Source organism: Puntigrus tetrazona, chromosome 9, assembly GCF_018831695.1.
Source record: "Puntigrus tetrazona isolate hp1 chromosome 9, ASM1883169v1, whole genome shotgun sequence".
In the NCBI taxonomy this organism is placed as follows: domain Eukaryota; kingdom Metazoa; phylum Chordata; class Actinopteri; order Cypriniformes; family Cyprinidae; genus Puntigrus; species Puntigrus tetrazona.
In genome coordinates, this window is record NC_056707.1 from 22,649,210 (window position 1) to 22,661,922 (window position 12,713).

At 37.7% G+C, this 12,713-nt stretch overlaps 1 protein-coding gene across 1 annotated transcript; it reads left to right on the top strand.

Annotated features, from left to right (window-relative positions):
• Nucleotides 1-8,320: 8,320 nt before the first annotated feature.
• Nucleotides 8,321-11,357, top strand: retsatl (retinol saturase (all-trans-retinol 13,14-reductase) like). Its single transcript, XM_043249597.1, has 11 exons — nucleotides 8,321-8,598; nucleotides 8,840-9,022; nucleotides 9,108-9,349; nucleotides 9,424-9,619; nucleotides 9,693-9,890; nucleotides 10,025-10,144; nucleotides 10,266-10,404; nucleotides 10,469-10,578; nucleotides 10,654-10,820; nucleotides 10,903-11,059; nucleotides 11,131-11,357. Exons 1-11 carry the CDS (start codon nucleotides 8,439-8,441, stop codon nucleotides 11,274-11,276), a joined length of 1,818 nt encoding a protein of 605 aa, XP_043105532.1. The 5' UTR covers nucleotides 8,321-8,438; the 3' UTR covers nucleotides 11,277-11,357.
• The last annotated feature ends 1,356 nt before the right edge of the window (nucleotides 11,358-12,713 follow it).

A 12,713-nucleotide genomic window follows, 5' to 3' on the forward strand; every position in this document is an offset into this window, starting at 1 on the left:
CGATCAACATAAAGTTAAAGAATGTGAAATTGGGGTAGCTGACTTGTCGGACCATAATATAATTAAATTAAAAATAGACATGAACACCCGAAAAAAAAGAACACATTGTGGAGACTCAACTTAGGAATATTAAATAATAAAGAAATGGTCCAACAAATAAAAATTATATCAAACTATATATAGAGGAAAATGACACGGGGATGTTAGTCCTATAATGGTATGGGACGCTGCTAAGGCAGTTATACGAGGTAAGATATTAGCACTGACTGCAGCTTGCAAAAAAGCTAGATCAATAACATATGATAACCTGGTTAAAGAATTACAAGCTTTAGAGAATAGACATAAGACTAAACAAGATCTAGACATACATAGACAAATGAAAGAAATAAAGCTAAAAATAAATGACATTTTGAAGAGTGAGTTAGAGAAGAAACTGAGATACACAAAGCAAACTTTTTATGAGTCTGGACCGAAAAGCACACGGATATTAGCTAGACGATTAAAAAAACAGCAGGCATTAAATACAATCTACAAAATTCAGGACCCTAAAACAAAACAATTAATATACGAACCAGAAAAGATAGAAACGATTTTTGAGAATTACTATAAATCATTATACTCTCAACCCCAGCTGTAAATAGAGAAAGGATAAAAACATTTCTAGATTCCCTAGACCTACCTACAATTGGCACAATTCAAAATGAACTACTCACTGCACCAATCACAATGGAAGAATTAGATAAAACAATAACTGGATTAAAAAACAATAAATCGCCAGGTAGCGACGGCCTTCCATCTGAATGGTATAAGATTTTTGGGGAGGACTTAAAACAAATTCTATTAAAATCATTTAACGAAACTCTTAAAGAAGGCAAGCTTCCTCATGGAGGAAGCTATCATAACAGTGATACCAAAGGAGGGTAAAAATAAAGAATTATGTGGCTCATACAGACCCATCTCGATTCTAAATGTTGATTATAAAATATTCACTTCAATTATCTGTAAAAGGATCGAAATATTTTTACCCGATCTAATTGAGGAGGACCAGACTGGTTTTATCAAAGGCAGGCAGACACATGATAACATTAGGAGAACATTACATGTCATGGAAAAAATTATGCAGAAACGTGAATGTGCAGCTATCCTGAGCCTTGATGCAGAAAAGGCGTTTGATAGTGTCAATTGGGCCTTTCTCTACCAGGTACTTGAACGATTTGGTTTCAGTGAAAATTCATTACAGTGTATCAGAACAATCTATTTAAATCCAAGAGCTAGAATTAAAGTGAACGGAAATTTAACAGCCACCTTTAATCTATATAGGGGTACGAGACAGGGCTGCTGTTTGAGCCCTACTCTTTTTGCTCTCTACATCGAGCCCTTAGCCCAAGCAGTTAGGCAAAGCGAAGACTTAAATGGGATTACAATTGGAGAAGAAAATCATGTAATTGGGTTATTTGCTGATGATGTAATTATATATCTTAGGGAACCTGAGACTGCCCTCCATATACTTATGAACCTACTGTTAGAATATGGTGAATTGTCTGGGTATAAAATAAATGTATCAAAAACCCAGATATTAACATTTAATTTCTCCCCTTCACAAATAATCAGACAAAACTACAACGTAAAATGGGATGCAAAATTTATTAGATATCTAGGGGTAATTCTGACCAAAGAATATTCAGAACTTTACTGTAAAAACTATAATATCATTAATAAAAACATTCAAAGAGACATCGAGAGATGGTCAACGCTGCCAATGGAATTTAGTTCAAGAATAGAGATTGTAAAAATGAACATTGTCCCGAGATTACTGTATCTTTTCCAGGCTCTTCCAGTAATGATTCCTAAAAATCAATTTAGGGCTTGGGACAAGACAATTTCGAGATTTATCTGGGAAGGTAAAAAGCCTCGAATAAAATATACAACATTGCAGCTAGGAAAAGACAAAGGAGGGCTAGCACTGCCAAATCTACAGGAATATTTTTTATGCAGCTCAAATTAGGCCATGTGTTTGTTGGTGTAACCCAAGTTATATATCTAAATGGAAAAACATAGAATGTATAAATCAAAGTTTGCCTATACAGTGCCTTTTAGGAGATAAAGAAAAATTCTTGACTTCCAAAAAAAACTTAAATGCAATAATGCTCACCACACTTGAGGTATGGTTTAAATTAGTTGAACAGTATAACCTTCAAAGTCAGATTATTTTGTTAAAATGGGTGGCATTAGATCATAATTTCAAACCAGGGCTTCTTGATGCCAGCTTCAAGAGATGGGCGAATCAAGGGTTAACCGCACTGTGTACTTTCGTTGCACAAGAACAATTCAAAAGTTTTTCAGAGTTAAAAAAGAATTATAACTTGGATAATAAGGATTTTTATCGATATTTACAAATACCGGACTATTTTGAAAGGCAATATAAAAGAATGAGTCGCACTGAATTGAATAAAATAGTGAAATTGATCATTGATTCCTATACAAACAATAATCTCAAAATAATTTCTAAGTTTTACCAGGCCTTGAGGGAGAATGGAAGGGATACATCCCACTATATTAAGCAGAAATGGGAAAGGGAATTAGGAGAAGAAATCCCAAGTGAAAAATGGTACTCGGCCTGTAAGGTGCAACATACAATTACTCGTTCACGGAGGTGGAAAGAATTTGCATGGAAGAATTTGGTGCGTTTTTTCATTACCCCAAAATTAAAAGTAAACAAATATCCACACCACAAATATGCTGGCGAATGTGTGGCCAGGTCGATGTTGACCATTTTCATATTTTCTGGAGCTGTGCAAATATATTACCTTTTTGGAACAAAGTTTTGTTGGAGTTTGAAAGGATCTTGGGATATGAAATCCCAAGAGATTTTGTTATAATTTACCTTGGTAATTTTGAAGATGTCGTGTTAAAAGAAGATGTATATCTTGTAAATGTATTAAATGTAGCATGTAAGAAGAGCATTACCAGGCACTGGTATAAACAGGTCACCCCCTCTATCAATGAATGGATAATAATTGTTAAGGAAATATGTGATATGGAAGAATTGACTTTCAATTTGAGACTTAAAAAGGACTTATTTTTAAGATATTGGAAGAAATGGACCGAATACTGTAATATAAACAATTACTGATTGTTCAAAAAGTGAAACAATGTAACCCCTCCAATGTTTTCTTTTCTGTTTGATTTGCTTTTCTATTCTTGATGTCTTGTTTTGTATCGTCTAATTATTTGTTGTAAAAATGTTTTATAAAAATAAAATAAAAAAAAAAAAAAAAAAAAATTGGATTCAGTTGTTTTGAGCGTGATATAAAAATAAAATCAGTTTATTTATTAGTGTTTTAAAGTGCATTATAATATTTGAAAAAAAAAATGTTTTGAATTGTGTTACAGAACTTGGTTACAGAACTATTTTGTTTATTTAAGACGCTGCTCTGGTAGGATTGTTTCACAGATCTGCAAAGGGCCAGTGGACGTTCATCCACTTGAGAGTCTCAGCATTAGGGTTTATAGATGTATAGCGATAGCTACTGCATGAATTTGTAATTCACATTTTGTCTCTGTGTTTTTTAGACTGAGAAACAATGTGTTAATCTATTCATATAAGAACACAGTGGTGGTTTGCATCCTGCCATTTTGCTAGCAAATACAAGATAAGTATTACGCTTATTTCCTGTGAAGGGTCACACCCAGAGTGAGACTACATTGAATGTGCTGGACTGGATCACTTTGTCTGCTTGTGTGGTGGTTAAAAAAAATGATGATTATCAGTTTGTGATCAGGGAAGTTAAACCACAAAGAGAGAAGTAGCTTGTTTTTTTTTTTTCTAAATCTATTTTTGAAAGTGGGAGGATGGCAAATGACAAACTTGCCAGTCATGTCTATTGCAAAATTTAGCGAAACTTTACTTTTATTTTAAACCCGTTACAGATTTCCATGCGCATGCAAAAATAACCCTGCTTTGACTTTGTGTTAAAGTGTATAATTTCTGGGCTCCTTAAGGCATCAGTCAGAACTGCAGTCTGTTTGTGAGCAGTCTGGATGGGCTCAACCAAAGGGTGTCAACCAAAACAGGGTAAGCTTTTCAGACTTTGCAACACCTAGTAAGTAAGCTTCAGGCATCACTTTGTCATAAGTGAATTTTGCACTCTCAGTGACCTCAGGCTCATTATCTGAAGATCTGAAGAAAAAAAAAGATTGATGTTTTATTCCAATATTAGGACACACATACATTGCACTGATATTTCACCAATGTCAAGAATAAAAGGTTGTATAATTGAACAAATCACACCTAAAATGTATAGTGCATGTAGGTACTTTATGCAAAAAGGCACCTTTCAACACAAAATCCAAACTACCAATTTCTGAAGACACATGCATACTATTTTCACAGAACATTATGTTTTAAGGGAACTGCATCTTAATAACTAACTGTGTATTTCTAAATGCATTTCTGTGTTGTTGTGAAAATAGCACCATCTACTGAGAAGTCTGGGTGTGGACTAAAATTACTTCTGAAAAGATAAAGTCATAAACTCTTTCAAGATGACTCCAGTTTTTAGCCATTGTTCTCACCAACACGAAGTTTTCATGATGCGTGACTTACATCCTCAGCTATAGGCCTATCCTCTTTCACAACGATGCAGTGGTGCTAGTTCATTTCTGCAAATGATCAAACTTTAAGTGTGTTTAAGCCAGCCAGGTAATTACGTATTAAATTATATTGTTTGAGTTCCTAGATGATTTCAAGGAGCACTGGTTGTCTCTCTCTTTTACAGGTTTTACAGGGCTACATGTAGTCCACTTTATATTATCTTTAAAAGATTCTTTAAAAAGCTGTACAATCACCGTAAACTTAAGAAGAGCTACGAATGAAACATTTTGACATTTTTAGACATTAGTTTGGCTTAGTTTTAGAGAAAAGATTAATATCAGTCAAAATTTTTTTATAGACAAGTGTTTTGCATTTGTAGGGGAGTATTTTCACAAGAATAGACTGCAACTGTCAAAAGTCCCAATGAGTCAGTCACCCCCCACTCAAACTATATATGTATCATATTGCGTATATACAGTGCATTGTGAAAGCATTCATTCCCTATATCAATCTTTACTGAATATACCATACAGACAAAGCAAAACAGAACTGTCACAACGTCATAAAATGATTAGATATAAAAAACTGAAATGTGTACATTGCATAAGTACACTCACCTTTACAGTCTTTATTTGCTATTCTTTTCCTCACCTGTTCACCTCTCATGCTTTTTCAGGTTGCATGGGGGCACATTTTCTAGAAATATTAGATTGGGGTCAAGCATGGGATGGTGCTGGGCCACTCACAGTTTTCGCTTTTAAACCTTCTGCCCAGTCTGAGGTTATTTGTATATTTTGGTGTATTGAGCTTTGCTTCTACTCTGATGAGTCCCTCAGTTCCTTCCACTTAAAAACAACACCACAGCATGAGGCTGCAACCAGCACACTTTACTCTTCAGGTGATGAGCAGAGCTAGTTACTTACCATGACAAGCAATAAAATACAAAGCAGTTTATTTCAAGGTACGTCAATCCACCACTGACAAAACATGTTTATTCTCTCCACCCACAATTTAGACCAGTAAATTGGGTTTGCACTCACCGGCACTAGACTGCTGGTTCTGGAAAAAGCCATTGCATTAGCTTCCTTCACCTTACGGAAGCCAAATCTTCCAGAAGACACTCCATCTGAAAGCACTGTCTGTTCTTCTTATTTTGCCAGCAACTAAAAATAAGGTGTTTTTTTCTGTTCTCTGAATGGCTTGTGGACTGGGCACGTGGCACATACTCGTACCTGTTTATCATGAGAAGTGGACCGCAAAGAGATCATCAGCGTGGTTTGACGGCAGCTGCAGTTTTAGCCAAACTAGGAAAGAAAGACTTGGTGTTGGAGCAAGATAAGCAGACAGGAGGACTGTGTAAGACCATCATTGAAAGACGTTTGAGTTTTTACTGTTTTAAGATGCCTTCAACAATGTTTAACGAGTTGAATGGTTGCTCCTTGACATGCTGAATGTGTTTTAATAATTTCATGATGCAATTTTGTCACAAAGGCTTCCATTATTTGAGAAAACTTCATGAGAACGGCTTCTTGAAAGTTGCATTGGATCTGGCCAGGTGCATTTTCCTGATCAGGGTTCACCTGTGAACACCGTTGTTATTGGCAAAGACAAACAACATAAAGAATACACTCTCTACAGCGGCAAGAGGCAGATAGAGGCTCGTCTTAAAAAGCAGTTTCCCAATGGTACTAAAGTGGTAGAGAAGCTTTTCAAAAGCAGGAGGTTTATTACTGAATGATGTGATGACGTTTTTGTAAATACCACTGAGTATGTTCAATAAAAACCCTATAAATTACATATGAATATCTCAGTTTTTTTTCCCGATAGGTCTGTTCAAAGAAGATGGTATGCTGAAGATGGTTCCATTCTGGTTTGCTCACTCATTCTGTGCAGTGGAATCACAGACTTGATCTCTCCAATTTTCTGATACTCCCACACCAGTACAACAGACACGGTCAAGTCTTCCACCAGCAATCAAGATCTCCTCACTGTGTTCTCGCAAATATTTTATGGTGAAATGTCTATTGTGTTCCCAAATTATTTTAAAGGCTAGTTGCATGATTGTCCTGCTCTCACTTGACAGAGAATGTCAGAGATAATGACTTTAATTTTTTTAAGCGGATGCAAATCTGACATATATTAATTGTATTAATTCCATAGCCTAGGCTATATTCCAAGAGTTCTTAATGTATTCTGTGGGGTTTGGTGAGAATCAACCCGAAATGGCAAATTACATTTACAAAAATCCTTGCGTTACAGTCTTATGTGCGAACGTGCATACAGACAAGGCTGGCCAAAGCGCATATCCTTTTGAGGTCTCATTTATTTCACTCGCAAGCTTTCATAGGTTTTAGAAAATAAGCATGATTACTCTCATCGCAAATCAGCTCTTGTATGCCACTTCCTGTCTCCCATGGTGTTTATAATCACTTAGAGAAAATACTTTCAATATTAAATTAAAAAAAAAATGAATGGACACTCGATTTTGGTTTTCTAATTTCAAAAGGATAATCTGTTGGCCTCCAAGTACACAGAACCGGAAATACATTTTGGGTGGTTGCTCTTGCAATATATTTGTTGGGGTGTTGCTATACTATATTGTTGTTCTGGGTTATTTAACATTCCCCCCTCTGTTAACAGAATCAAACTTTATTTAAAAAACTGATACACCATATAATCACAATTGATATTGATACCTTCATTCAATTGTTACTGTCTGTCTTTTGTTATATGCACTGTTTATTTTAAAGGACCACTTCTTCTTTTTTCTTCAAAACAAGAAACATCAAAGAAATTTGGAAGTGACTCTCACTGCGGCTGATGATACACCGGGCAACTTTTTGAGTAATGTTGCTTGTGCTTTTCAATTGGGAATGGGTAACAAATGTCTGAATGACTGGGCTGCAATGCAATTCTTTTGTTGTCCCATGCTGCCAGTGAATGTGGTTGTGCAACTGATTTATCTCACATGTAATCGACCAGTGAATTGATAAATTGCATTTACACATGCACACTTACATAATGAATTGCATTGCACAAACATATTTACACGCTTCATTGTTCATTATCAGAATAGAACAAATATGCTTTAAAAAAATTGTGTTACTTCCAAAATCAGCATTGTCCCATTTCTCAAACAATTCAATGGTTTATCACTTTACAAACAACCTGGACCTAAAATTCAATTAAATCAGTGAACCAACTATCTAAGTACAGATTAAGTTATATTAAAGTGACTGCTTGAGTCAGTGTTTGTTGGTTAACTCTCTTAACTGTCAATATTTCCCAAAATATTGACACCAGCAGTGCACATTTTGCATGTCTCCCTAACCTGACCTATATATTTCTGGTCCTGGAGTCTCTACTAACGAGCTGATGAGTTGATTCAGGTGTGTTTGATTAGGAAAAGTTGGAAAATGTGTAATGGTATGCCTTTAGGAACAGTGTTTGGTTACTACAGCACTTTCAGGAAGAATAAAGAGGAAAATTATGTATTTCTCCAAATCAGCACAACTGGTTAAGTTGATTTGATTATTTGACCGCAAACCTTCACTCCCACATTTTACAATTTTATGAAGAACAAAAGTAATTATTATAAGCAACTACTGCAAACAATCAGTCTGCTTAACTAATTGAGGGAAGTCACACCAATAGCAGTTAAGCAAGTTAATTTTCCCCACCCACAATTTAGACTAATCAGTAAGGACTTGACTCAATCACAAGATTTAAACTCTTGGTGACAGTCTTTGGAAGAGCATCTCCTGGAGTTTGTTGCACCTTGTAAAAGGTGTATAGCTGTTCCTGAGACAGAAAACATCAGCTGATATTTTTCTAGCAACTGAAAATGTGGTGGATTCTGCTTTTCATAGAATGGTTTGTGGATTGGGCACGTGGTGCATTCTGGTACCTGTTTGCCAGGAGATGTGGCCTTTGCAAGGGGACAGTCAGCCCTCCAGGCCCATTAGTTGTAGACCAAAAGAAAAAGGACCGACTTCTTCAGAAAGGTATGTTAAGTTTAGTTTGTGTGTTACTAGTAATCATAACCACTGGCACCCTTTGTATGTCTCCTTCATAACCTACACCCAGTTCATGTCTTGCAGTCTCAACTAAGTGGAGTTGGGTCACCTGTGTTTAAGTGAAAGACACTATGTAGTAGGGTGTCCCTAGGACAGATTTGAGAAGTACCCATGCAAGCAACAAATGTCTCTTGCTAAAAATCATGTTGCTTTGCTTTTTTTTTTTTAGAGTTTGGTGAATTTGAAGTACCCAAGAATTTGGACGTCATTGTGATTGGCAGTGGTGTCGGTGGTCTGACAGCAGCTGCGGTTTTAAGCAAGCTAGGAAAGAAAGTCCTGGTTCTGGAGCAAGATAAACAGGCTGGAGGCCTGTGTAAGACTTTCACTGAAAAAGGCTTTGAGTTTGACTGTGGTAAGATGCTGTCCTTGACCTGCTTTTAATAATTAAATGCTGGATGTCTTCTATCATATAACAAATTATTTTATTTTTTTCTCAGGCTTCCATTATATTGGACAACTTCATGAGAACAGCTTCTTGAAAGTTGCATTGGATCTGATTACTGATGGCCAGGTGCATTTTGCTGAGCAGGGTTCCCATGTGGACACGGTGGTTATTGGCACAGGACCTCAGCGTAAAGAATACACTATCTACAATGGTAAGAAGCAGATGGAGGCTCATCTAAAGAAGCAGTTTCCCAATGATGTTAAAGCAGTGGAGGAGCTCTTCAAAATCATGAAGGTATTTGAATGCTCTGAAGTTTATCACTCATTTGTGGCTGGTGTTTAATGTCCCTTTTTAAATTTTTGTCTTAGATCTGTTCCAAGAAGATCCACCTGCTGTGTATGCTTAAGATGTTTCCACTCTGGTTCTCTCGCTTCATACTGTGGAGTGGAATTGCTGATTTAATATCGCCAGTTTTCAAATACTCCCGCACCAGTACAACCGATATAGTGAAGTCTCTTACCAGCAACCTGGACCTCCTCACCGTGTTTTCTCATATATTTTATGGTAAGAATGCCTGTTCCCAACAACTTTTACATGCAGATGTTTGGTTTTTAATAAAATGTATTGTTCCCTAAAGGGGTCCCACCCAAAAACTCCAGTTGCATGATTGATGCCCTCTTCTTGCACCACTCAAAGCGTGGTGTCTACTATCCAAAGGGTGGTGCCAGTGAGATCCCATACCACATCATCCAGGTTTTGGAGAAGCATGGAGGGAGAGTCCTGGTCAATGCGGCTGTGTCCAACATTCTAGTTGATAAAAACCGAAGTGCATATGGTTAGTTCTCGTGTGTGTGTGTGTGTATATGCTAGGAATGGGTTAAGTTGACCAGATTGCACAGTTCATATCATGGAGCTCCGCTACTTGCAGACAGGTCTAACAAGGGTAATGATGGTGTTCTCTTTGACTAGGAGTGACTGTTAAGAGTGGAGGTCAAGACTTTGAAGTTCGGGCTCCTGTGATAGTTTCTAATGCTGGCCTGTTCACTACTTTCAAAAAACTTCTGCCTCCTGAAGTCCAGGCAAATCAAAGTAAGTGACAACGTTTTCAGTGCAAATGGTATAAGGCCTTTCAATTACTCATTTAACAAAGGGGGAGGAAACTTTATTCCTAAGATTCTTCTGGGGTAATCTGTTCCTCTGCTGCTTACAGAGGTCCAAGACTGTCTTCATACTCTAAAGCCAGGCAAAGGATTTTTCCAGGTGTTTGCAGGCTTTAATGCAACTACGGAAGACCTGGGCATCTCCTCAACCAACATGAGACTATATAAGAGCAACAACATGGATGAAATGTAGGAATCCACATCCACTTGCTTTTGTATTGAAGTGCATTGCTGTAACAACTTTTTGTTTTAGGCTGGAAGACTACTTTGGTTCGGACAAGGAAGCTGCACCTGACAACATCCCCATGATGCACGTCTCCTTCCCTTCTGCTAAGGATCCCACCTCATGCACCCGTTTCCCAGGTTATTTCACCCTCTGAGTCCCAAACCTTCAGTCTAATGACTAAATAACTAAAATGTCTCTGTGGCTTGTTTTAGGGCAGTCCCGTATGGTGATCCATACCATGGTCAATCCAAAGTGGTTCGAACAGTGGAAAAATGTCAATGAGACTGCAAGGGATGACGATTATGACCGGTACAAGATGAGATTCGCTAATAATCTCTTTGACTGGATTTGTGTCCACTTCCCTAAACTGAAAGAGAAGGTGAACTCAATTTGCACAACTGTTGAGTGCTACTTGACTAACCATTGCAAAAGTGTAACCATGTGGCTTTTCTCTTTTGTAGGTAGTGCTGTTGCATGCAGTCACTCCCATCAATATGCATGGTCTGGAGGCTGCATATGGATCCATGCTGTCCGCAGAGCACAGTCTGGACCGATACCAGCCTCTGAACATTGCCATAACCAGATGCAGCACTCCTGTCAAAAATCTCTACCTGTCAGGTAATTTTTTATTTTTTTTAAATAAAACCACTGTATTGCCTGGTATCAATGTCTTGTTTGCCCTTTTTTAGGGCAAGATGTCTTCTCTGGAGGTTACTGTGGTGCTCTACATGGTGGACTTCTCTGTGCTTCAACTGTTCTGGATCACTGTGTGCATGTTGACCTCCTACTCCAAAAAAACAAACTGAAGAGGAAAGTGGCCAAGAAACTAGAGTGAGAAATGAGGCAGTGTATTTACAGGCTTGATGTTTCTTGCTGTATTGTTCTCTGCAAACTGTAATAAAACTCACCTATTGCACAACGCGTTTTATGGTGTTTAGTGAAACACGTGCTTTAGACTTGACAAGTGGTTGTAATCCCATGTATCCTGGAAGTAACTAAGGGGTGCCAAGCCTTAACATGCTGTAGCCAGTGAGTCTATGCTCTTCCTCCACCTGGTATCTTGTAAACTTGGAACCTTAAATTGTCCTTATTGGTGAACTGTCTAGAGTTTGTCACTAGATGGTAGCATTACAGTGCTGCAGTTTCAGCTTTTTTTTTTTTTTTTTTTTTTAAGGACTTTCAGCCCACAACCAGGCTCTGTAGTGCTAGAAGTTACACTTGGGGAAAATTCATGCCATCTCGTGCAGAAACGAGTATGCTCTAGAATGTGATCTTGTTCATCCCTATAGTGACGGATGTGGAAACTCTAGCTTGCAGGGCCTAGAAGATTGAAAAGGTCTCGGATGTACTGTTAAACCTTGTAGTCTGAAGTGCAGTGAAAAATGTTTGGGTTTTTTTTTCCGAAGCAGTTTAGTCTAAACCAGAGCTTTAAGTTGTAGATGAAGTACACAATGGTTAAGAGGGTTGCTGGACAATTAAGGGGTTTGACCTTGCCCTTCTGTTATGTGCGGCTTGTAGAAAGCTTTGAATGCAGAAACCGGTTTCAAAGAACTTGACTTGTTTAGTGTGCTGCCAGTTAAGGAATATTGGCTCACTGTTTGTACACTGCATTCAAAACTAATCTTTTGGCCATTTGTCTTACGATTCAAAATCCATAAAATGTTCAGTTGGGAAGATGAATCAAGCTGAACAAAAATTAATAGTTGTAAATCACAGCTTTTTCTGCCGTCCAAAAGCCAGTGGAAATTCCTGTTCAGTTTTGACACCAGTCTCATACCAAATGTCATTACCAAGTGCAATTGGTCTTCCAGTCATTCTTTGTATGCACATTATACATTTTCTACCCAAGTAGCATGTCATTTTTTTTTGGCACTTATTTTCACACTGTGAATAGAAGTCAAGTGACTCTTTAGAGTATTTTGTATTGGATATAAATACTATATACAGCAAAAATGGTTATAGTTGAGTTGGATGCATTTCTGTCATCTCCATGTATGCATTGGTTTTTTTGCCAGTCTTTTTTCGTCTCTTGCCACCTTTTTTTCAGTGCGCTGAGCACAGATCACTGCAGTAGTGTGTATGAGTGCAGCAGCAGGATGGTGTGCAGGGGCGAACGGAGCTATTAAAAGCTGCTGCTGCTGCTGTATAAATAGCCCAAGCATATAAACGGCGACTCCGACAGTATTAGATGCTGCGGCCAGCTCCCCGCAGGAAGCTGTTGATGAAAGCGAGCACGCAATCCATCTCAACCAGAGGTGAATGGAGCCTTCTG